The sequence below is a fragment of the Cebidichthys violaceus genome, unplaced genomic scaffold (genome assembly GCF_023349555.1).
Source record: "Cebidichthys violaceus isolate CVI_PGR_0920_01 unplaced genomic scaffold, fCebVio1.0.p SCAF_8, whole genome shotgun sequence".
NCBI classification, from domain to species: Eukaryota; Metazoa; Chordata; class Actinopteri; order Perciformes; family Stichaeidae; genus Cebidichthys; species Cebidichthys violaceus.
In genome coordinates this window covers 8,338,471-8,363,111 of record NW_027176964.1, presented here as the reverse complement: position 1 = coordinate 8,363,111, position 24,641 = coordinate 8,338,471, and the positions used below count along the sequence as shown (strand labels likewise).

General features: G+C 40.5%; 3 protein-coding genes across 4 annotated transcripts; 1 reads left to right on the top strand and 2 right to left on the bottom strand.

Annotated features, from left to right (window-relative positions):
• The first annotated feature begins 2,483 nt into the window (after positions 1-2,483).
• On the top strand, positions 2,484-6,330 carry elovl1a (ELOVL fatty acid elongase 1a). Its single transcript, XM_068738130.1, has 8 exons — positions 2,484-2,765; positions 3,541-3,634; positions 3,873-4,063; positions 4,170-4,250; positions 4,388-4,444; positions 4,541-4,646; positions 4,835-4,974; positions 5,106-6,330. Exons 2-8 carry the CDS (start codon positions 3,574-3,576, stop codon positions 5,412-5,414), a joined length of 945 nt encoding a protein of 314 aa, XP_068594231.1. The 5' UTR covers positions 2,484-2,765; positions 3,541-3,573; the 3' UTR covers positions 5,415-6,330.
• Positions 6,331-9,191: 2,861 nt separating this feature from the next.
• cdc20 (cell division cycle 20 homolog) lies at positions 9,192-13,439 on the bottom strand. Its single transcript, XM_068738199.1, has 11 exons — positions 13,303-13,439; positions 12,723-12,945; positions 12,470-12,612; positions 12,290-12,386; positions 12,076-12,201; positions 11,631-11,827; positions 10,578-10,672; positions 10,249-10,477; positions 9,917-10,042; positions 9,697-9,814; positions 9,192-9,564 (listed from the first exon to the last, which is right to left on the bottom strand). The coding sequence occupies exons 2-11, from the start codon at positions 12,910-12,912 to the stop codon at positions 9,389-9,391; spliced, it is 1,497 nt and encodes a 498-aa protein (XP_068594300.1). The 5' UTR covers positions 12,913-12,945; positions 13,303-13,439; the 3' UTR covers positions 9,192-9,388.
• A 2,043-nt stretch (positions 13,440-15,482) lies between these two features.
• On the bottom strand, positions 15,483-23,482 carry LOC137866023 (uncharacterized). Of its 2 annotated transcripts, XM_068701651.1 has the most exons (6): positions 23,168-23,482; positions 22,235-22,417; positions 21,844-22,101; positions 20,142-20,240; positions 19,032-19,049; positions 15,483-16,261 (listed from the first exon to the last, which is right to left on the bottom strand). In XM_068701651.1, exons 1-6 carry the CDS (start codon positions 23,232-23,234, stop codon positions 16,164-16,166), a joined length of 723 nt encoding a protein of 240 aa, XP_068557752.1. In that variant the 5' UTR covers positions 23,235-23,482; the 3' UTR covers positions 15,483-16,163. The 2 variants fall into 2 exon arrangements, with proteins under 2 accessions (XP_068557752.1, XP_068557753.1); XM_068701652.1 differs by lacking the exon at positions 22,235-22,417.
• Positions 23,483-24,641: the final 1,159 nt, after the last annotated feature.

Below are 24,641 nucleotides of genomic sequence, written 5' to 3'. Positions count from 1 at the left end.
TACTTCTTTGTGATCTTTTGGTCAGCAGCAGTGTCTCCATCTCCACAAGCTCGTTTGGACTAGAGATGTTCTGCATAAATACTGTCATTATTTCAGTTCCTGACTAAAAACACCTCAATAATCTGTCATGTTTGACTTTGCAACACAGACAACAGGTCAGTCTGATTGACACAGCATTATGTGAAACATTTAGAACTGGTTTGTTATTGACACAGTGGTAATGTTGTGTACTTTTTGGGAAGCTAAACTTACTGAAAATAGACAAAGCATACAAAGTGTATAAATTATTACAATTAACCTCAATTTGCCTACTTGGCCACACACGGGTCAATCTTTGTGACTTGTGAATTTTTTTTAAAAGATTATAATAAATAAATATCTCTGTTTTATGGATGGTCCATCCATTTATAAGTTGGCCTAAACCAGTTAATATCTCTCGATAAAATCCCAAACCTGCTATAATTATAGGCCAGTGTTTCATAAAGACCAGAATGAGTGAATTGATATTTATTTCAAGTGGTTTCAAAGTTAAAGAACAAACTATTAAAACTCAAAGCATTCGTGTCCTGAGACGTTGGTGTCTCAGTAATTAACATGTTGATGGGTGAGTTTCTACTGTTAGTGATCCTGTTAAGAGAAAAGTGTGGCTATTAAAGAAAACCTCGCCCCCTTTGAGTCAGTATTCACATTCATTTGTTGGAATGAGAAACCTGATCTTTCAAATATAAACCCAACTGACCCCGTTCCTGGGTTGTATGACAGGCTGAATACAATATAAGGAGTAAGTATGAGTTATAATAATTGTTTTACACGTTTTTGGTCAGCTAGGTTGTTAACAGTGCCGTGAATAAAATGCAGCTTGGTTGCAAACCATATTACTGTATTATGAAACACAATACTCGTCACATCGAGGCTTCCCCACATGGAATCTATCTACCTATTCCAAGAATGTCAGCATCATTGAGAAAGGAATTTGTTTGTGCAATCTTTGCTGCTATTCAATAAACTACCACATTGACTGTTACATTTTTTCCACAATTGGCTAATGGAGGACGACCCGGTATGTCTGAAGAAGGCTGTCTATTCTCTGGAAATGCCGTTGGGCAGAGAACTGTGGGCCAATATTAGGTTGTTTTGTTGTTTGTTAATTTCTATGTGATAAACTCTATTGTGCTGAATCTTGACTTAAGTCAATGTGAAACGGTCACAAGACCAAGAAGAACAGAGGGTGTGTTGTAGTTTGTAGTAATATGGCAGCTACAAAAAACAGCTGACCGTGCAGTTAGAGACAATGACATCAAGTCTCACATTCACTCTGGGTGAAAAACATGTCAGGGCGCAGAACATTGACACATTTCAGTCGTGCTTTGTTTCTTCTGCAGTACATATTTTTGGCTGCTGGTATGCAGCTGGTATGGTAGGAAATTCTTTAGTACAGCTGCCCCCCCCCACTCAGTTTGTCTTCCATGCATGAGACTAGTGAGACTGAGAGCCACACACTTGAGTGGCCAGTTAGTACAGCCACTGCTCAAGTTCTAGTCCTTCTCCACCACCAACAGTGATGCAACGTCAGCATACAAAAGTCTAAATTGCATGCCATACAAGCACCACATGCTATCATTGTTTTCTTTTCCCCCGGAATTCCCTTTATGACAAAATCATCCAACGCGTTAATTTGTTTTAAATCTAAATATTCAATTCAGCATGTTAAAACCCACATCTGCACGTCATGTTTGTATTTTTAGGTTTTGTGCAATAACCATATGTTACATAAGTTTTCATGCCAGCACTTCATTGAGGAGCCCCCCTATGCTAACCTGACAAACACCATGTAGACAGACCGTGATGATTCCCCGACCTTCCTTCCTCTTTCCCAACCAGCCAACTGTTCAGTCTGAGATACATTTCAAAACCTCTATTCGGGCCTCACGCCCATCATCCCCGTTGATCGGGAAACAGGTAAAACCAGAGGCACAGGAGAGCTCGTCATAAGCAGCAAGGGTTGGACGAGAACCCAGCCTCTGAGCCGCATGGGAAGGGATGGGCAACTCAAAAAGTGACGTTATGTTCCTGAATGTATGACAGCGGATTTCACCTTTAGCCCAAATCCTGTTTGATGGACATTTGTGAAGTGGCATGATCGATCCTTTTTTGACTGGACCAAAGGAGCATTTAAACTTTTCAGACATAATAAAATTGCTAACAGGTAAAGTTTGTTTTTTCTTCATTCTCATGTGCTTATTAACTAGTTTTCGTTGCCCAACAACAGGGCCATTCCCCCCTGGGTCTTGGTTTTTTAAATAGGCCTGTCACTCCATGACCCCATCCCCTTTCTTTACCACTATTGATGAGACAGTCCAATCACAAACAGGCTATGTGAGGATAGGAAGGTGGAGCTAAGCATTGAAACAGGGTGTGGTCCTGAAACCAGCAAGGTCTGTAGTAGTGCCCCGGGGTTTAAATTGACTTGAATGATCCCGGTCCCATAGCTATCATAGCTGGCTTCTCAACTTTTACTCATCGCTCTCTTGCTTCCTTTCCACATCTCTTACCTGTGAAACTTTCAGCTCTTGTTGGATTGCTTCTAAAAAAAAGAAATCAGAAACATTTGAGGAAGGCTTGAGGCCGCCACCCACGGAGAAGCTCTGCATGTGGTTCACCTCTCACTGATTGATCTGTTTCTCTGGATTGAGTGCTGCCTGCCCTGGCTGTGCAGCTGCTTTCCTCTCACACAGGAGTGAGTGCTGAGGACTTGTGCTCTGCCGGTGAGTCACTTGTTACTTACACATCAGCAGAGTATTTTAGCAGTTTCAGTGATCTGAGATTTTGTAGCTGTGCTGCTCTTGTAAAGTTCATTGTGGGTTTTTTTATGTAAGGAAGTGTCTATTTTAACTCACCATGGTGTCTTTTGACAGACAAACCCTCCACTTTACAGCTCAATAATGTTTATCTGGATTAGGACATTAAAACATGACTTCTTTTTAGTAAAGTATGCTCTGTAGTGTTGGAAAACACCCTGGAAATCTCTGATCAGCTCATACCTTGGTGGCTGAGGTTGGCTACGCTGTAAGGGCCAAGTTCTTTGCCTCACCTGTTTGACTTGCTCTGTTAGTCAGCAATGGAGTATGTCATTGTTTCTAGGCTGACAGCAGACATTGGATGTTTCACAATCCTTCATGAAATATTCATAGATTTCTTTTTTTTTAGTACAGAGTCATTGTTTTCTTTCTCGTTCAATGAATAAAATTAAGCTTTTCAAAGGAAGCACATTTAGTGCTAAAACTGTGAGGATTTGTTGCTCACGTGTAACACTTTGGATCAGGCAGTGAGAGGAGCTTCTGCTACAGATTTGATTTTTGATATATTTTTTTTTAATTCTAAGGTTGTACATGAGGGCACTCAGAGGTGTTTGATGAGCCTGTGCAGCTGTCTCCTGTTTGTTCAGTCTGCAGACTGACAGGTTGCTTTGTCGCTCACCTGCCCTCTCTCTTTTAACTCGGCTTAATCTCCTCTTTTTTCATTTCTTATTTTTTTCCCCAGTGGTTTAATAAGTAAAAGGAAAAAGGAGTCACCATGCTGCAAGAAGCTGTATCAAACATTTTAAAATTCCAGCAATTTTTGGAATCGAGAACTGGTAAGTGTCTTTGTCTCTGATACAGGTTTTACACCTCTGCCTTGTGAAAATATGAGTGAATACCTTGTGATCTAAAGGCATAATAATGTGTAGAAAGTTTGAAAAGAGCCATTTTTCTTTTCTTTCTTTAACTTATCCCATGAATCTGCCCCAAACTGTGTATAAAGTGCATTTACTGTTGACCCAGACATATTTTTTTGCCGATATAATGAGAAATGTTTGCTTTTGTTCTCTCAAGATGTCCGAGTCATTGACTACCCACTGATGCAGAGCCCCGTAAAGATGGTCGTTATCCTGATAGCCTATGTCATCTTCTCAAAGTACATTGGACCTCGCCTGATGGCAAACCGTAAACCATTACGTCTCAACACAGCCATGATAGTCTACAACCTCAGCATGGTTTTACTGAACGCCTACGTGGTGTACGAGGTAAAGAAAATCATTGACAAATAAGGCTATTCACTGACTAAAATCCCAATTTCTTCACGTGCCAGAGTGCTTGTAACAGCTGCTGATGTGTGTTTGACATCTACAGTTCCTGATGGCTGGATGGGGAACCACTTACACGTGGAGGTGTGACCTTGTTGACACGTCAACCAGCCCAGAGACTTTTCGGGTAAGCCAGTAAATTGTTCGACATTTTCCTGGGAGCAAAGGAGCACTCACTAACTGGAGTGTCCTAGAAAGGTGACATAGGCCGACTTTGAGGTTAGGACTGACATTACAGCACTTTTCTTCTTTTCACTCCCGCAGATGGTTCGAGTGTCCTGGTTGTTTTATATTTCAAAATATGTCGAACTCCTTGACACAGTAAGGAAATTTCTTTCCCCACTTTAATTGTCTGACCTTTTTTACGACACATATTTTTGTGCACGTTAACTTGAGCTTGTTCTACTTTTACTTGAGGTGTTCTTTGTGCTGAGGAAGAAGCAAAGCCAGATCACATTTCTCCACGTGTTCCATCACTCCTTCATGCCCTTTACGTGGTGGTGGGGCATCACCCTGACTCCTGGTGAGGTTTACTCAGCATAACATCAATGCAAAATGACAAAAAGCACATGGCTGAACATCTCCATAAATTACAGATTGACATTACTCTGCATCCAGTACAAGGCCAAAACAATAAACTGGGGTGATGACTGCACATTTGCATACAAATGTCTAATGGCATGCATCATTTTTTTTTTTTCCTCTTTTAAGCTGCAGGAATGGGCAACCTCCATGCCATGGTGAATGCAGCCGTCCACGTCATCATGTACTTCTATTACCTACTCTCTGCTGCTGGACCTCGCTTCCAGAAATACCTGTGGTGGAAGAAGTACATGACCGCCATTCAGCTTGTAGGTCACCTTTTTTTTTTTTTTAAACATGTATATTTATTATAACATGACTGGTATATATGATTTTCCAGTGGATCTGGGTCAGAATAAAATTTGAAATAACAATCTGTCTTTTCCCTGCTGTTTCACAGATACAGTTTATTGTGGTTTCCGTTCACATCAGTCAGTACTACTTCATGGAAAAGTGTGACTATCAGGTTCCCATGTGGATCCACCTGATTTGGATGTACGGCGTCTTCTTCTTCCTCCTCTTCTCCAACTTTTGGATCCAGGCCTACATAAAGGGAAAGCGGCTTCCCGTCGTGGAAGACAAGCCCAAGCAGAACGGCTCGACCGGTGAAGCTGTCTCTGTGGTGGCCAATGGGAAACACCTGGAGAATGGGAATGCGCACCACCATACCAACGGCAAAATCTTCCTGGGCAAAGTAAAGGAAATCTGACTTGGTGACTCTGGAGGCTCTATAGAGCTACCTTGGAAATGTCATTCGTATTTAATAGCATATTGAAACGGCACAGATTTCGATATGTCATTTCTAAACTGCATAATTTCTATATAAATCTACTTTTCTTATGCACACTTGTTGGGATATGTGTTTTGGTGGTGATCTCCACGTGCCACAATGTTTGTTAGTCGTTGTGAAAACTATTAACTGTGATGAACACTGTATGGAAATTGGTGCTCATTTTGTCACACATAGTATTCCTCAACTCAAGCTTGACCCACACAAGCCTGATCCACACTACCGTTTGGCTGGCATGACCATTGTTGCACAGTTTCCACTGAAGACCAGCACATATAAGCAACTTCTACAGACTTTTTGTCAAAACAAAGCTTTCATTGTAAATGTCATATATTAAGTTTTGTTCTGTTTTTATTTATCTTTTGAAATAAAACACTTTTTTTAGATAAAGGTCTATGTCATTTGGAAAGTAGGTATGATGTGCACTTTGTGAGAAACCTACCACACCTCAACTTTAATAATTGTGGAAAAGAAATGTTATACTGTATATTACAGTATTGATTTTTTGCAAAATTAGGTAGTGACATATACAATTTTTTTATATTAATCCATTATGAGTTCTGCAACACTGTATGGTCTATTCTCATCTTACTATGCGTGAAGTTAATAGAAAGTACTTTCTTTTGAATTAGAATTTAATCAAAAGTGTGCTGTTTCTGAATATCACTGCAGAATGTATATATTGATTGACATACCAGTGTTTTTCTGCTGTTCATTACACGTGCACTGATGACCGTTGAAGGGTGATCTAGTTTTGAAGGACTGCTTTTAGAACATTTGTATCTGATATTTGCCATTATGACATAGGAGTGGATATGTATCCAGGAGCTGTTTATATATTACAATTAACCCTCACAACGTTCAGTAGATTAACCTGTTTCTGACTTACGCAGAAATAAAATCTCTAAATGTTTTGTAATTTTTATGTGTTTCTCAAATGTTTCACCAAAGAGGTGAATAGTCATATTTATATTTTTTTATTCTTTAAACCAATATCAAATATTTTGATCCAACCAAATTAAATCTTGGGCATAAAGAAAACAATTACAAGAATCCATGGATAATCAACCTCAAGGATGCATGTGTGTGTATATATATATACTGTATGTATATATATATATATATATATATATATATATATATATATATATATATATATATATATATATATATACTGTATGTGTATATATATATATATATATATATATACTGTATGTATATATATATATATATATATACAGTCAGGGCCATAAGTATTTGGACTGTGACACAATTTTTCTAATTTTGCCTCTTTACATAACTCCAATGGATTTGAAAGGAAGCAGTCAATATGTGGTTGAAGTGTAGACTTTCAGCTTTAATTCAATCGATAAAACAAAAATATTACATCAACCATTATGGAATTATGGCCATTTTTACACAGCCCCCCACATTTTCAGAGGCTCAAAAGTAATTGGAAAAACGGTTTCGTGGCCTATTCTGTCACTATTTCATGAAAAATTATGCAGATAATAGGATTCAAAATGTTAAATTAGCATAGCTGGTCCATGGAACTCTCAGCATGCAGACCAAAAAGGTGTCAATACAAGTGAAGGAGGCCATTATTAGGCTGAAAACACTTAACAAACCTGTCAGACAGATAGCGGAAACATTAGGATTGACCAAATCAACAATTTAGTACATTCTTAAAAAGAAGGAATGAAGTGGCAAGCTCACCAACACCAAAAGGCCCAGAAGACCACGGAAGACATAAAGTGTCAGACGTAAAGTGGATGATCGCAGAATTCTTTCCTTGGTGAAGAAAAACCCCTTCATAACATCTACTGAAGTCAAAAACACTCTGGAGGATGTAGGCGTGTCATTGTTAAAGTCTACAATCAAGAGACGCCTTCAAGAATCTAAATACAGAGAGTTTTGGATAAAGATTCTTTGGACAGATGAAACCAAGATGAACTTGTACCAGAATGATGGGAAGAGAAAAGTGTGGAGAAAGAAAGGAACGGCTCATGATCTGAAACAAACCACATCATCTGTTTAACATGGTGGAGGCAGTGCTATGGCATGGGCAGGTATGGCTGCCAATGGAACCGGGTCACTGGTTTTCATTGGTGATGTCACAGCTGATAGAAGCAGCAGGATGAGTTCTGAGGTGTTTAGGGCTAAACTATCTGTTCGGATTCAGCCGAATACTACAAAACTGATTGGATGGTGCCTCACAGTGCAGGTGGATTATGACCCAAGATATTATGTGAACACAACCCAAGAGCTTCTCAAAGCAAAGAAATGGAATATTCTTCACTTGGCAAAGTAAGTCACCTGATCTAAACCCAAGTGAGCAGGCTTTTCACTTTCTGAAGATAATACTGAAGGCAGTAAGACCCATAGGTAGAAACTGAAGGAGGCTGCAGTAAAAGGCCTGGCAGAGCATCTCCAGGAAAAAAAACTCACCGTTTTTGGTGATGTCTAGGATTTACAATAATTACAAATAAAAGTATTACAAATGATTATATTCACTATTGTTAGTTTGTCCAATTACTTTTGAGCCTCTGAAAATGTGGAGGACTGTGTAAAAATGGCTGTAATTCCTAAACGGTTAATGTGATATTTTTGTGAAAGTCTACACTTCAACCACATATTGACTGATTGGTTTCAAATCCATTGGAGTTGTTTAAAGTGGCAAAATTAGAATTGTGTCACAGTCCAAATACGTATGGCCTTATTTTGACGAATGGTTTAAAAAATTTAAACTTTTAGTGGGTGAGGCACAGCAACAACCTTAGTGGGAAGAAAAGAATGAGCAGCAGGTGGAAACAAAAAAAATGAAAATATTGATCAGAATAGTAAATGTACCTTAAGGCTAAATAAGCACTGAAATCCAACAACTAGAGAAAGATGCAAGTGGACAGGCAGAATCAAGACTGACATGACTTTAACACCGTTTAGATGATTTTCTAAAAACATTTGACTCTGGTTACGCAACAACTTAGGTTTAGTCTGCCCTGGAACAGGTTAGTTTCCCAGCATAAGTTTCCACAATAACAGAGCTTTAACCATTTTCATTTGCTTTATGAAAACGAGCCCAAACTGACAATACATTTGTGACTTAAACACTACTGGCAAACCCCTCCCTGAAGGCACTTGACTTGTGATAAATTCACTTTTTATGTTCAGATCAGTAACACAATTTCCTTCATTAAAGAATTGAGGAAGACACTAGTTTATTTAAAACCTAATCAGTTAGAATACATCTGCAGGTGTAAGTAAAATCTCAGACAGTGACTTCCATTTTAGGTGATGTCTAAAGAAAACACTGCTACCAGATTCAGACAAAACTAGTTTTAAATTGCAGAAACGACAATAAGGGTTTAAGTCATATGTGACATTGACCCAGACAGTCTTTTAAGGTTTACCTAAAACAGCAACAGCCTTATTAGATGTATGGATAAAAACAATTTTATTCTTTTGTTAGTTTGGCAGGTGGTAGAGACTCATGTAAAATGGCCATCACAGATGGAATTGATGTTCTTAAAAATGCCCTACAGTTTGCAACTAATGTGTCAATTAACTGACAAACACATAAGGTAATCAAACCATTTATTTATAACCCAGTCCACAATGCATTCTGATAACATAAAAGCTAAGTGAAGGCCATAAATACATTGCTTAAAAAAAAAAAAAAAAAAAAAACCCCAACACTTAACACTTGTACTTTATTACATTAGCAGACCTGTATAAAACAATTGAGACCGAAAACCCATTACAGCACCAATAGGAGGAGCAAGTTTCCAGTCACAGCTAAAACACTGGGTAGATATCTTTATTGTAGATTAAATAAAACAGTCTGTCATAAGCAGACAAAAAAAAAACAAAAACAAACAACAAAACAAGGCAAATTATCTGATTGACTGATGAATGACCCCACTAGTTGATTTGACCAGCCTCTCTTTGGCCTTCTTAACAGGATCCATCTCAAAGCTCTTCCACATACGGATAGTCTCGTCCCCAGCAACAGTTGCGACAGTAGAGCAGTCGGGGCTCAGAATCAAACTGAGAACTCTGTCCTCGTGGCCTAGAAAAACATACATTGAAAGGTTCAGACACGCAGAAAGCATCAAGTGCAGCAGCTTTCAGTTCACTGGATGTTTTCTTTAAAAGTTAAGCGTGAACAAGTACAGAGCCGATCCAGTCCGGAAAAACTTACCATTGAGCTCTGCAACCCTGGTGAGAGCGGGGTACTTCCAGATAACGACATTGTTGTGGGCATATCCATGGGCAGAGACCAATTCCTTGTAGTTGGGTGCAAACACCAGGGACGAGATCTGAAAAGAAAGTGTGATTTGAGAAAAGACCCACGTTTTCAGTACTTTTTTCACCACTTTGAATAACCATTTGAAACCAAGGGTCTATCATTGTAGAGGTACCTGGGACTGAGTGTCAAGTGAACTGATGCAGGAGCCACTGTTTACATTCCAGATGCGGATGTGACGGTCACTGGTGCCACCTCCAGACGCGAGGATGTTTGGCTGCCATGGACACCAGGCCAAAGCCTAGAGTGATAAGCACATCCAAAAAGGTAAGTTTCGAGCTTTACACAGTCTATGGTAGAAAATGAATGACAAACCGTATTGATGCTTTATCCTGACAGTTTAAAAAAAAAACAACGTAAAAAGTTGTCAGGAAAAATCTTGCCTTGCACGTTTGACAAATTGCTCAAACAAAGTCCGTCTGCTGGTGAAAGTATGAAGCCACTCACCTTAACAGCTCCTTGATGTTCACTCCAGGAGCGGACCGACTGGCTGGCGGGGCCCTCCTGCACACGGGGCCATACATGCACCATGTTGTCATTGCCTCCACTGGCTAGGTATCGCCCATCAGGGGACCACTTCAGCCCACACACCTCCTGTGAGTGACCAGTGAGTGTGAAGATGTGGTGGTCTGCCACCCTTACATCATGATGGTGAATGTGTCCTGATCTCGAACCGCTAGGGAGGGGAAGAAACATATTTGAGTCTAAAAAACACACGCACCAATGGAAATGCAAGTTTTGGTCTGTTCCATCAGAAAAGAAGAAAACTACTGTACCTGGAGAGAACATGGTCATTCCAGCTCAGGCTAACAACTCTAGCCGTATGGCTGGCCATGCTGCGTAGACGCTTCTGGTTGTAAACATCCCACAACTAAGGATACAAAAAAAACGTGCTATTAAAAACTTGATAGGAAGCAGTTATTTGATTGCCATGTGTCCTTGGGTACATCCCAAGTCTCTTATTGCATCCCCGTTTTCCTCACTTGCATCTTTGTCCCTCCCACCAGGGATGCATGGAGAGACGCAAGGAAATATGTTTGAAGAGAAATGAGACGCGCTTTCCTCTGAAGCGCCAAGTGAAGCGACGTCCATTTCTGATGACGGCGGCCGCTGATCACAGCTGGATCAGCTGTCAGTCGGCTTTAACAGCTGGAGAGACTTGACTTTGTGTTTGCTCACATGATCACTGTACTTAGTAACTAATAAAAACAGTTAGTCACTGCCAGAGTAGAAGTGTTTTCTCTCTGTAGCCGGTTGCACCTTTAACAAACTGCTTTAGTATTTATACAGTGTTCTGTTTCTGAAAGATCAGCCTCACGGACTGAATGGAAATGATAAACGATGTAAAAAAAGAGGCTTAGTCTCTCCAGCTCTCTGACTTTAATCGTATCCATAATAAAAATTACAAATCTTTCTAATAAATGAAGAAAGTAATTTTTGGTCCTTTTGCTGTTCAGTCTACAATAAACATATTTAAACCAGATAGTGAATCAGAAAACTAATCAAATATAAAAAAAACTCGAGTTCAATCTCTGATCTGTCTTCCATCTGGTATGAAACTCCAGTGATATTTAGAAAAATCAGATCAGTCCAATCAGCTACAGCATCCAATCACATAACTTATGAGCAATGGGGGGGGCGTGTCGGCCGTTAAAACGCTTCCTGGAAGGCTGTTCACATGTATCCTCACTCATGGCTCCTCAGAGATCTCTCCTAGCGCCTCAAAGCAGAAGAGCTTTGGGACGGTTCAAGCGAGGATCAAGGAAATGACGAGACTTGGGACGTACACCTTGTGAACTAAGGTGGCACGTCCAACAGCAAACACTGACCTGAATTTTGCAGTCACTAGTGCCGATAGCTAGGTAGGTTCCCTCTTTGGTCCAGGCCAGTGAGCAGATGTAGTCCTCCTCGCGCTCCAACTTCATGAGAAGAGTGACATCTCCTTGGGTTGCATCCAACAGGTAAACACTGTTATGAAGAGCAACAGCGAGAACATTTCGACTGCTCCAGTCAAGCAGATTTAAATCTGGGGGCAAAAAAAGGGGGCCAAATGAATGCTTGCCATCTGTACAAGAGTGTCTTTTTTGCATAAAGATCAAATATTTATGTACAAAATCTTTATATTTAGTATAATAATATAATGTAGTGATCAATGTCTACCCTCAGTGGATTGCGGTGAATCTAAAACGTGAAAGGTTATGCATTCATTGTCATAGAACTAAATGCCAACATGCATGAATGTTTTTAGGAAAACCTCCCAAGATTCAAACTTACAGAAATCATTTCGAAGCTCAGGAGCGTCCAGGATTCTGTCAGGAGACGAAGATATGTATCTTGTCTTTTTGACAGAGGCAGGAGTTGCGCCCTGACTGTAGAGCACTTTCAAGTTGTTTTGATAACCTGTAAATACATTTTAAAAGATTAAATGACAACTTTACTTTCTATATTCCTGCAATATTCTTGTCAAGTAACACATTGACACACTAACCTTCTGGAGCATTCAGAGGTTTCCCTCCAAGGTGCAGGATCTTTGCGTCTTCAATGTTGTATCCATTTAGGGACATGGACCAGGCTTTCTGGCTTTCCTTTAAATACATAAAACCTAGATCAATGAAAGCCTTCATCAAGTAAAGAATGATAAGGAAATTGATCAAAAATGATAACTTACTGATGTTGCTGTTGTATTGTTTGCATCCACAGGCTCATTCTCCTTAGTGAGCAGGAAACTTGCCACATCCATTTGTTTGCTGTTTCTGGTGGGAATGAAGCGGTCGCCCCCCATCTTAGAGGGTGTTACTTTTTTGTTTTTGCCTAGCATACAAAAAATAAATACCCAGGTAGGTTAACATTTGCAGAGATGGAACTAACGTTACAGAGCTCCGTTAAGGCTTACTTTGCAGGACTATAATGGCACACATTACCTGGTGTTTTGCTCGGCGTTTTTGATGAGCTGAGGGACACATTGGCAGATTTGCCAGGTGACAACCCGTTCAGGGCCGATGCGTTTGATGAGCTGGCCTTCCTCTGCCACCTCGCCATAGGAGCGTTTGTGATGGGCATGTCCAGCTTCAAGATACTGTGGATGTCGTTCTCAAACCCAAACTGCGCCATTTTATCCAGGTTTTCACAATACCTGTAGTATATCTGGGGAAATAAATAAAAAGTAAGCGCTCATCTGATGTGCAACACTAAGTTAACCGGCTATTACTAACGTTTGAGCTAGTTTTAGGTCCGTTTGCTATAGACGCATGCAATGCTAATGCTAGGATCTCAGAAGTAACGTTAACCTTAGCACTAACGTTACTTTAGCGGCTGGTAGGAGTCAGAAAACACTATTTCATTTGAAAGAAAATTAAAACAAGCACTCGTTTAACATCCGCTAAAAGAAAAAGTAAACGAACACAAGTTAGCATTAACTTCAATGGCATTAAGCGCTTTAAAAGTTGATTTGACGTGCACAGTGGAACTTTTACAACCTCAGAATAAACACACTAATCTCACCTCTTCAAGAAAACGTGGAATACTCTGGAGCAACACTGGCCTTTCTCTGTCGTCTCTTTCTCAATTTTGAATTTCGTGACGATGACGCCACACGGTTTAAATCCCAGAAAGCGCTGCTGCTATTGGTTCGTTCAAGGAGCCGTTATCTCCGGGCGTGCTGTAGTAACGTTTACGAATGCGTTTCTGTGATTGGTGGAGGAAGCGTCCTGACAGGAAACGGCCTCCTCCCCATAAAATTATAGCGTCATCTGTCGGCAGGAACATGATATTGGGTTTGTGATTTAGTTAAGTGATGTAAAAACAATAAAAACAGAGACAATCTATTTAAATATAGATTTACTGAATAACGACTGAGTATAGGTTGGTTCACTTTGAAATGTCAGGTATCAAATGTCTTTTATTTAATTATTTGAAGGATGAGAATTGTATTTGAAGGAAAATCACACTAACATTTGAATCACAAAGGGTGCTGTAATACATATGTTACTGAGATTACAGCAGGACACCTAAAACGTATCCTGGATTATTTTTATATTTCACAGTATGATTAAAAGAAACATCCAAAAGGTCCAATTAACCTTTCAAATGAAGTTGAACGCCAAACGTAGTATTATTAATATGACCTAATCACGTATTAATATTCTATTCTCTTATAGTAGAAGACTAATTTATACCGGAATATGTTTAAATGCATATCTGCAATATAACATAGTTGGGGTGCATACTTTAGTCTATAGTAAGCACTGTAAGAAATATTTCAAAAGACCCATAATGAACATCCCTTATTAGTGTAAAAAAAAAAAATCAATCTTCTGTTTCATATTATATTAATAGAAGTACTGTAACCTACATGTATATTCACCATCTTCAACCATCAAAATCATTTTGATCGATTTTTATATGTCAAGCATTAGGGATAATTGATTCAAGTTAAAACTATGTTTTTGCCTGCGTAATGCTAAAATCAGAGACGTTATCAACGCAAATCAAGCATTTCTTTCTCTGCTCTTTGGTTTGAAGCCAAGTGTATGCCTATTAATGAGATTAAATTATTGATCTATTAGTTGTTAATTCTACCTCATGCATAATGGATGCTGTGCTTAAATGGCAAAATATCAAAACTCCAAAAGCTATAACTATAGTTATGTTTTTTTTTTTATTATTTGAATCAATACACTCAGAATAGTTTACTAATACATAGAGAATAACACAGAGACTCTATGAAGATACATACAATGACACATTATCAGACTACTGTGTGAATAAACAATGACTTTTCAGCAACAAGGAAGCACAAATTGCTGGAAATAAAATAAATTAGATTGAAAGCATTTATTCTCAGTGGGCCCCCACTAAGCTTCTGTCAACATGTTGAATCTGGTTTGGTAAATAAAGCGAAAACAAAATGAATCGTTCTTAATGAGCACTACATTGTTCCCAGACTAACTTTGACATAAAAAAACACATTCTGCCTCTGATTTAACCTTTAAAAAATTAAAGGTTCTTTAAAAAAGAAGGACTATATGTGCTAAGAAAGTAAGAGGATAATCAGAGGCAGCCTACATGCAGCTCTTTTTGACTGTGTTAAAAAAAGGTTGCTTGTATCTAGAATTGTTTTTTCTGGAGACTTAGAACAATAATTATGGAAATGAATACCAAATGTTAAACAATCATTGAACCATTACAGGAACGTGTTAGTCATTTTTGAAACTCTGATCATTGGTGAGGTGTAAAGTAAATAAATAACCTACTCTTTTGCCGTTGCTATAAGTCATAAGGGCCACTTGCGCATATCCATATTTGGTTCAATGTTTATGTTGTCGTCACATTATACATTTTAATATAATTTACGCTTATACAACAGTTTAAGTTTATAGTTGATGGATATTTGAATAGTGTATCATGCAGGCACATTTGTGGCTGCGTAATGTAAAAAAAAAAAAAAGTTGGAGAATGGTCAAACGGCCACTACACTATTGCCTAAGTCTTCTAAGGCAGAAAATAGTGTTGCACCGTTTGTATATAGGGCTTCATTTTAAATATTACTTTTAATTAGATGTGTGAGAGGTGATGCCCAAACCATCCCTTAATTGTCTACATATAAAGGGGGAAATAGTTCATTCTGGATTAAATCAGCATTAAGGTAACCTGAGAGAGAGTCAATATACATTAACATACCGTAAAATCTTTAATCATATATTTTATTAAAATTTCACATGAGCAAATAATAGGTTAAAACATCTAGACAGTATCACAAAGAAATATGAGAGCCATAAGGATGGCATCTCAAACCAAAACAACAACACAGTGCGGTCCAACTCTTTGGATAACTGGACACACTTACAGGAGTCCATTCAGTGTTTGGCAGAGTTCAGTGTGATTGGTTTATCAGTGGCACAACAAAACACTTGAGTTCAGCAGGGCTTTATCTACAGACTGTAAGACAATTTGTGACATTCTCTGTCTTAACGTGCATTAGATACTGTACACGCCTGAAATAGAACATTTTCATTGTATATATTTCCACATACGTTGTTTCATTGAAAAGCTTAGTAAATAATTTCCGTCTGCCCTTAAAGTTATTAGTTGTGCAAAAAGAAGCTTGTACATTGCTGTAAGCAGTGAGCATGTTTACATGTCTTGGTGCGTATTAAATAACTAAATTAAAAGTATATGCATTATGTGATACATGCATTAAATAATGCAGTCTGGAATCCAGACCACACGCGTCACAAACGGTGGCTGTTGGTGCTGTAGCAAAAGCTTGGTTGCATTGATGGATCAACACTGCCCACAGTGTTAAATCAGTAAGTGGACATTCAACAGGAGAAATGGAGGAGAAAGCTCAAACGTGACCCTGTTCAACAGCTCTGAACTAAGGTGCTGTAACCGCCACCTTTTATGTCTGCAGCCATTTCAGTCATGTCTTTAGGGTAATGTATAATTGAGCCGACAACACCTGCAAGGAAATCAAACAGCACAGATTAGGCTAAAAAGCTGCTGAAACATAATAAACTGTGCACGCTCACTCAAATTTTAATCCCTGTGTCACCAGCTGACCTGACAATTTCAGTCATAATAAAAGTGAGTCATACTGAACAGGTATCACAGAAGGAATCAAAACGGATAAAAGAAAAATGAAACAAACATGCCCACAGGATTTGTGGTTTTGAGTTCATTCACCATTTCATGTTCTACTCCCTCTCCCTATCCTCTCCCCATCACTTCCTCCACCTACTCACATGGTTTCTACCCGTAGTCATCTCTGCTCCCTCTCTCTCCCTGCTGATCTTTCCTCTTCTGTTACCTCTGCTCTCCCTGACCCTGAATCCTTCTCTCTCCTATCCCCTGACACTGCTACTGATCTTCTCCTCTCCACCCTTACTTCTTCTTTGGACAAAGTCTGTCCCTTCACCTCCAGGCCTGCACGGCCAACTCCACCTGCCCCGTGGCTGTCGGACTCAGTGCGTACTGATAGACGGAGCCTAAGAGAGGCTGAGTGTAAATGGAGAAAAGGCAAACTCCCGGAGGACCTTCTTAACTTCCAAGCTCTTCTTTCCACTTTTTCCTCCTCTCTATCTACTGCTAAAGCTGCGTTCTTCCGCTCTAAAATCCTAACCTCTGCTTCCAATCCAAAAAAAACTCTTTCAAACTTTCACTTCACTCCTCCAACCCCCACCCCCTCCTCCTACTTCCTCCCTTCTCCCTGATGATTTCGCCAACTTCTTTGACAAGAAGGTAAACGATATCAGATCCTCCTTCTCTCAGCCCCTCTCTCCCTGTCCACCCTCTCCACCCTGTCAAGCCCTACCCCCACAGCTCCCCCTCTCATCTCCATCTTACCCTATCTGGCTCCTCTCTCCCCTAACGAGGTCCTCAACCTTGTTACATCTAAGCGCCCCACCACGTGCTCCCTTGACCCGATCCCTTCCCCTCTTCTTCAGTCTATTGCGACTGAACTCCTTCCTTTCCTCACCCACCTCATCAACACATCTCTTGTTTCAGGATGCTTTCCCATGGCCTTCAAGACCGCCAGAGTCACCCCCCTTCTGAAGAAACCATCGCTTGACCCCTCCGATGTCAAGAACTTCAGACCGGTTTCTCTTCTACCCTTTCTATCCAAAACACTTGAACGTGCTGTCTTTAACCAACTGTCTTCCTATCTCCACCAGAACAGCCTTTTGGACCCCCACCAGTCCGGGTTCAAAGTGGGTCACTCGACAGAGACGGCCCTCCTTGTGGTGACCGAGTCGCTTCACGCCGCGAGAGCTAACTCTCTCTCCTCTGTCCTGATTCTCCTGGACCTGGCTGCGGCGTTTGACACTGTGAACCATCAGATCCTCCTCTCCACCCTCGAGGGGATAGGCGTCTCAGGCTCTGCACTCTCCCTGTTTGCATCCTACCTGACAGGTCGATCCTACCAGGTGATCTGGAGGGGGCCCGTGTCGGAACCACGCATGCTGACTACGGGGGTTCCGCAAGGTTCAGTCCTGGGCCCCCTTCTCTTCTCGCTCTACACAACATCTCTGGGTTCTGTTATTCGCTCGCATGACTTCCCCTACTATTGTTATGCCGATGACACCCAGCTGGTCTTGTCATTTCCCCCCGGTGACACCCAAGTGGAGACACGCATCGCTGCGTGCTTGGCTGACATCTCGAAGTGGATGACGACACACCACCTCAAGCTCAATCGAGACAAAACCGAGCTACTGTTCCTCCTGGGGAAGGGTTGCCCGCACCGGGACCTGTCCATCACCATTGATGATACCTTGGTGATGCCCACTCGGACTGCGAGGAACCTCAGCAAACATCTCATCCATTACACGGTCCTGCAGATTCCTGCTCTACACATCAGGAGGATTTGCCCCTTCCTCACTGACGAGACAGCGCAGGTTCTCATCCAGGCTCTTGTCATCTCCCGCCTGGACTACTGCAACTCTCTACTCGCCGGAGCCCCAGCGACGGCCATCAGATCTCTGGAGCTTGTCCAGAAAGCCGCAGCTCGCCTGGTGTTCAATCCCCCCAAGTTCCCCCACACAACTTCCTTTCTCCGTTCTCTACACTGGCTACCTGTAAGAGCTCGCATCCAGTTTAAGACTCTGGCGCTAGCCTACAGGGCAGTGAAAGGAACAGCTCCTTCCTATCTCCAGGCCATGGTCAAGCCCTACACCCCCCACCCGACCACTTCGCTCTGCTGCCTCGGGGCGATTGGTTGCCCCGTCGCTCAGAAGTCCCTGTGGCCGATCGACCTGGTCACGGCTGTTTTCTGTCCTGGCCCCACAGTGGTGGAATGAACTTCCCACTGATGTCAGGACAGCGGAGTTGCTGCCCATCTTTCGCCGCAGGCTGAAAACCCACCTCTTCAGGAAGTGCTACCCTGAGCCTTCCACTTAGCACTTATACTAGCTTGTTGCACTTATTGTATTCATATTACTTTTTTGCACCAACTGTTTTTCTTTGTTTCTGCACTTTGGCTCTGAGTTATGCTCTGCTTCATGCTCTTAGATGCTTGTTTGGAAAAGGAAATGTACTTATGACTTCTGGTGACTAGTAGTTCTTTTGATTACCAATGTTGAATGCACTTATTGTAAGTCGCTTTGGATAAAAGCGTCTGCTAAATGACTGTAATGTAATGTAATATTAAACTCTTATCAATCTTCCCCCAAGTATGTTAACTGAGAAGTCTACAGTGACTAAAGAGAAAACATAGGGATTGTTGTTTTTCTTACCTCCTGGGTGCCTCAAACCTAGGGAGAGAGTGGGAGAAAGACAAAGCACATGACTATGCTTTATATGTCCCTGTGAGCATGAGACTCCATACCAAAAATCATGTGATAGGAGAAGTTTCAAAATGTAGCCGAGTATATGAGGGTATTTACGGAGGGAGGAAGCAGATGTAAAGATGAAATAGCTCCGGCTGTTTGCTGACAATATGCAGTACTCAAGACTGCATTCTGCTACATTTCGCTGTATAATGAAGGGTGCTTTAGAGTGTGTAGTGTGAGGAATTTAAAGTTAAAAAGCAATGTAAGTTTAATAAGGACACCTAGTGGTGGATATAATGTTATAACATGTTTATTTGAAGAAGTGTTAAATCATAAAAGTATAATCAGATGTATTAAACTATAAAATATAGTTACTGAATGTTTTGAGGGAAAGAGAGAGACCTTTGAGACAGGCTTTTCAGATCCGAAAACGACTGTATGGTAATGAGATGAGTTGGGTGAGCCGACTTCAGGAATGTGAGTTGTGAACAGTGGGGGAAGGAGACGTATTGATCAAGCAGAGATGTTGATGAATACAGCCCTATGGAACGAGGGGGGTTCGCTCTAGATAAGGACAGGTTGGACCAGCGGACACTATTCAGACATTATCCGGATCACTTAGACCAATGGAGAGCATTGTCAGAGGACAGGAGGAGACAATCAGATTTCAGCCAATCACAAAGCTGATAATGGAATTTTGAAAGTAAACTACTGACTTTCGGGTATAAAAACATTGTTCAGAGAGACGTTATTCAGTTCTTCATGGCGATCCTCTTTTACAGTAAACTGGCGTTTGTTGGCCTGTTGGGGAGGGGAGTGTTTGAACTCGGTTCCACGAATCCTTACTATCGATAGTGTAATTCAGTTTGTAACTGTCTTTTAGCTTCTGTGAATTATTAAATACTTTTTCATTGTAAACCGGATCCAGCTGACTTTTTGGCGTGACTTCGTCACTCAAACATCAGAGCGAGAGGTCCGTGGCCTTTAAACCACCTTTATAGTAGCTGTTCTTAAAAGGCTATGCAACTTGTTTTATTATTATCCAAATGGAAAGTGAAACTCATGTATACTCACCCTGCTTTTTGGTGAGGAGGAGGCTGATTGTGATAACTCCTGCAAATGCCACGAGCGTCAAGATTGGCATCAGAAGCCGAGGCAAAGAAATCCCTGGAACTAGAAAAGCAAATGCAATTGTAACCCGACTGCATGCCAACAAACTGGCCTCTGTAAATTGAAACTGTAAATGGAGGGGGACTTTCGCAGTCACAGGGGCAAACACTGTTTCACTTTTGTATAACCCTTTCATCTTGTAGTATATAATGGGCCTCATGCAGGAAGAAATATAGAAACGAGTTTCCTCTTATTTTTGTTTGTATCCACGATTTGTTCATATTTTGTTAGTACCCATACATTTCTGGGATTCGTATTTTTGCGCTATTGTGGTCGAGAGCACTTATACAAAAATAAGAAAAAAACATCTTGTTTTCACAGTCCACAAATTGTTTGTCTAACACAAGGAAACATAAGGTTTGAATTAGAGGAATATAAAAAAAATAAATAAAAAAAAATGCATGAATATCATATAATCAAATTCAGGTTATTTTATGTTTAAGAGTAAATATAATGATTATTAAATTTGTGGGCTAAACAAATTTGATTGGTCCAATGATCCCAACTAAGACCAACCCAAAACCCTTGGATGATATTCTGGCGTTCAGCTACTGAATAGCTGACATGCTACTCTTAGATGCTTTGGCCATCCAGGCCTTGAATTTCCTGTAAGGTCAGTCTTGACGCTTTGGAAAATCCTATTTACTTTGTTAACAGTACCTCAATTTTATTACTACTGAAGTTCTTCTTCCTCTTACAGCCTCTCTGTGTGGCCTCTCTCCATTTCTTTGGCCTGTGCCAGAGTATTTGCACGACATCTGCCCTATTACAGTGTTTAAGGGGCATCACCTACGCTAATAATGAAAAATCGGCCACCAAGTTATGATCAAGTGATTCATTATTCAGTACACCTGGGTACGAACAGGTTTGGATGGCTGAGAACGTTTGTTGCATCTAGAGTTGACTTCTCTTTCTCGAAACAGAAAGTTAAGAGAATTTTAAGAGAATGTAGCTAGATGAGGCCCATTGGGTCATATGACTTACAGTCATTTGGCATCAGCTGCCTCCACCACCAGCGGCATTCTGGCTTGTTTTTTTAACACTGATTTCCAACCATAGAAATAGTCAGAACTATGAGGCAAGTACGGCTACAGACCCAAAAAAGGTGTTTTCTAATATTGTGATTAATTCTATCTATTATCAATAACATTGCAGTGACAATAACAGTGAATGAATGGATAATGTAGAATGGGTCCTGCCTACAATGAAGTTGCACCTGATCATTCATGTCACAGTCAGAGTGCATTTATCGCAAAAATCATTTAGTTTCTATTAATGCTACTACTTTTGCACTTAATGAAAAAGTTATTCCAAAGGAGAATCAAGTAAGGGTTCAAATCGAAATGCCATTGGGGGGTATTACTGTATATTATTCTTATTGATACAATTCATTACTTTGCACCACAATGTTTGCTCCAATACACCATTATAGGTATTAATTATTAATTATAGGTATCTGGCCCACAGCACAACACTGCAGTATCAACAATGTGGTTATTTCAAAAAGACGTATTTTGTGGGTAACATGCAGTCATTAGGTTTGACAAATTTTAACATTTGATGATGGTTACAAAATGCGCTCTCAAAAGCAAGTATGGATACAAACCTGACTGCTCCTCTGAAAGCATCAGCTCTCTCATCAGCTTGATGCACCGGTCCTGAAGGTGGGTCCTCTCCGTCTTTGTGCGCTGCTCTTCCTGGTCCCACACCGCTTTGAAAGCCAGCGCTTCCGGTACGTGGGCCGTCCACGTGTCGGTGTGGTCCAGAGTCAGATAGACCTTCCCATCATAGAACACACGGTCGGCCCAGTGCAGCTGAGAACCCTCCAGTATGCATTCACGAGAACGAAGGACAGTGTGGTTTCCTAGGGAGGAAGATAAAGGCTGGTAACATACACAACATTGGACTGACCGTGACATTAGATCTGAGGTGAGGTTTTGATTATGTACATTTCTGCAGTCGTTATATTCATTACTAGTTCACGATGATTTTCTTACTCATGACTGAAGTCTGGTTGAAACTGATAAGAGTTGGAAGGAGTGAATCAGACGACATCATTTGGATGATGCTGTCAACTTCCTGGCTTTTGCCAGTAAGAGAGAACCCATTGAGAAGGACCTGCTCCACAACCTGCTGAGCACCCACCACACCCCACTGCTGGACCTGCACTATGATGGTATCTAATGGGGGGCAACCACAATACATTTAACAGCAAAACAGTTAAAACAAAAAAGAAGGTAGACTCCAAATGTTACAGTAGGCTTTAAGTCCCTGTGGGAATGTTTTAATGTAATGAAACCGGAGATGCAAAACAGGCTAAAATGTAACTTGTGCAGAAAATACTCAAATGTCAGAAATTAGTCCTGCACGAATATTTCACTTTGCAAAATATGGTTGATTTTACTCTAAACTGTGATTGCGTTATTTTTGGAGAAGTTTCCAATAATATGTATATATTAAAGGGGTATATAGGAGGTGGATGATATACTAGACTGTCCTTTTAATTTAATCCAATACAACACCATAACTCACTACGGCCTCATAAATAACCATGGAGCGAAACTAACACGCATTTGACTGGACAGTGTCAACAAAGACCGAGCCCTAAATTTCACAAAGACAGCATTTATTGCCAGGCTATTGTATTGACAGTGCAGTTGTAAACTAAGTCAGCTGTATAATAAACTTCTACCCTGCGAAAAGCAGCGGAGGAAAAGTGAAATGACTCGCTTGTATGAACAGCCAGTCTACTGTACGTTAGGCTAACACGGGCAACGTTACGTGCTTGTGAAGGCTAACTGACATAACGTTACATTAACCAGTTTTGGGTTAACAATCCGTTTTCCAGGTTTGTGTGCATTTATGATTCCATAATGTGATACATTAGCTACACAGGAAAGCAATACAATGAAAAGAGACAAGCCCCTTACCTACTGGATCAGGAACACTCAGTGATAAGTCGCATAACATTAGCACCAAAATGCCAAGTAAATGCATTTCTAGCGCTACTTGGTGACGACTTAAACCCCAGCTTGTTCAACCGTCAAGGGAAAGGACAAAAGTCTCAAGAGTTATAAATAGACTAGATCGGTTTTAAGCCATTTACGTGTAGCCAGCGCGCTAATGACGCATCCTCGCCGAGAGACAAAACTTTCACAAGACGGTCACGGACAGCAGTACTGCTCTCCTCTCCTCTACCACTTTCCTCTTTACTCCTGCTGCTGCTGCTCACTTCGGTTTCCTTTTCTTTAAATGTGCATCCGTCTCGCTCCTGATTGGTTAACCGCTAATGTAGCTGGCACGTGTATGGGAAGGTTATCTGCCCTCAGATCCAGTTTATAAACGTTGTGCTACGGGTAGAACAAACAAACAAGCACCTGAAGTCAGAGGTCACTCCGAGGTGGCAAACGTAACCGATGTCCTAACAGACAAGGCAACAAGGAGCCATTCATCATGGCAACAGATAAGGTAGAGCCCCCACAAGTTCATGGGCATGCCGTGTTGACACTATAATTAAAGGTGGAACAAAAAATGAAGATAGATCATCATAATATTGTTCTACATACACCTGAAATGTGCCCCACAAGTCTACATGTCTTAAAGTCTATCTGAAGAACTGGTCATGTTTGAGGTCTCTAATGACTTTATTGTCCTTTATGGTATCCATTTTTAAATGAAGGCCTATGAATACAATAGTATTTTTTTATATTTAGGAATGTATACCATACAGACCAAAAAAACATTCAGTTATTGTTGTAATTTTTATTTTATTTTTTAAAGTTAGTAAGTAAATCTAACTGCTTGTCAATGATTCTGTGGCCTGGAGCTTCCTAAAAACATAGCCGATGTTCTAGTTCAAACATGATCATGTATGCTGTCAATTATTGTTCATTTACAACATTTAAACTTGTCGTTATCCTGGATGATACAGTCTGTTGTTTTTATTTGTCTGATAAAAAGGCACATTCTGTTCATCTCAATCTATCAGTTTAATTTTAGGTCAAGTATGAATTCTGCATTACCATTGTTATCATATCTTATCACGTGAAAAGTTCAGAAAAAAATGACGCAGGAGCATACTAATGACTAGATATGTTGTGTCAGTATCTACAGTATCTGTCTGTCTTCTATGTGTGTGGGCACATGTTATGTTATGTTATGTTATGTTATGTTATGTTATGTTGTCACCAGACCTTTAAAATTGTCTCAATCTTTTGCAGGCGGCTCTTTAAAATGGAAGGTATGCAGGACAGATGGGCAGTGATAGTATAAACAGTCTGCTGTGAGAGTGCAGGAGACTTCACAGAGAGGGGACTGTAGGAGTCATTTATGCTTCGTGTAATCCAATACGGCCTGCTTTGCAGTAATACAATAACTTACACCACACTTTTGTCGACCATACTT

Bases quoted from the DNA above. Each gene is read 5' to 3' on its own strand.
- elovl1a (XM_068738130.1), top strand. From the start codon at position 3,574: ATGCTGCAAGAAGCTGTATCAAACATTTTAAAATTCCAGCAATTTTTG. The intron at 3,635-3,872 runs GTAAGTGTCTTT...TGTTCTCTCAAG, and splicing joins ATTTTTGGAATCGAGAACTG to ATGTCCGAGTCATTGACTAC. The intron at 4,064-4,169 runs GTAAAGAAAATC...TGACATCTACAG, and splicing joins ACGCCTACGTGGTGTACGAG to TTCCTGATGGCTGGATGGGG.
- cdc20 (XM_068738199.1), bottom strand. From the start codon at position 12,912: ATGGCGCAGTTTGGGTTTGAGAACGACATCCACAGTATCTTGAAGCTG. The intron at 10,478-10,577 runs GTACAGTAGTTT...TCCCCTCCCTAG, and splicing joins AATGACCATGTTCTCTCCAG to CGGTTCGAGATCAGGACACA. The intron at 10,043-10,248 runs GTGAGTGGCTTC...TTATCACTCTAG, and splicing joins AACATCAAGGAGCTGTTAAG to GCTTTGGCCTGGTGTCCATG.
- LOC137866023 (XM_068701651.1), bottom strand. From the start codon at position 23,234: ATGCATTTACTTGGCATTTTGGTGCTAATGTTATGCGACTTATCACTG. The intron at 22,418-23,167 runs GTAAGGGGCTTG...GCCCCCCATTAG, and splicing joins GAGTGTTCCTGATCCAGTAG to ATACCATCATAGTGCAGGTC. The intron at 20,241-21,843 runs GTTTGTATCCAT...TTGCTTTTCTAG, and splicing joins GCTTTCAGAGGAGCAGTCAG to TTCCAGGGATTTCTTTGCCT.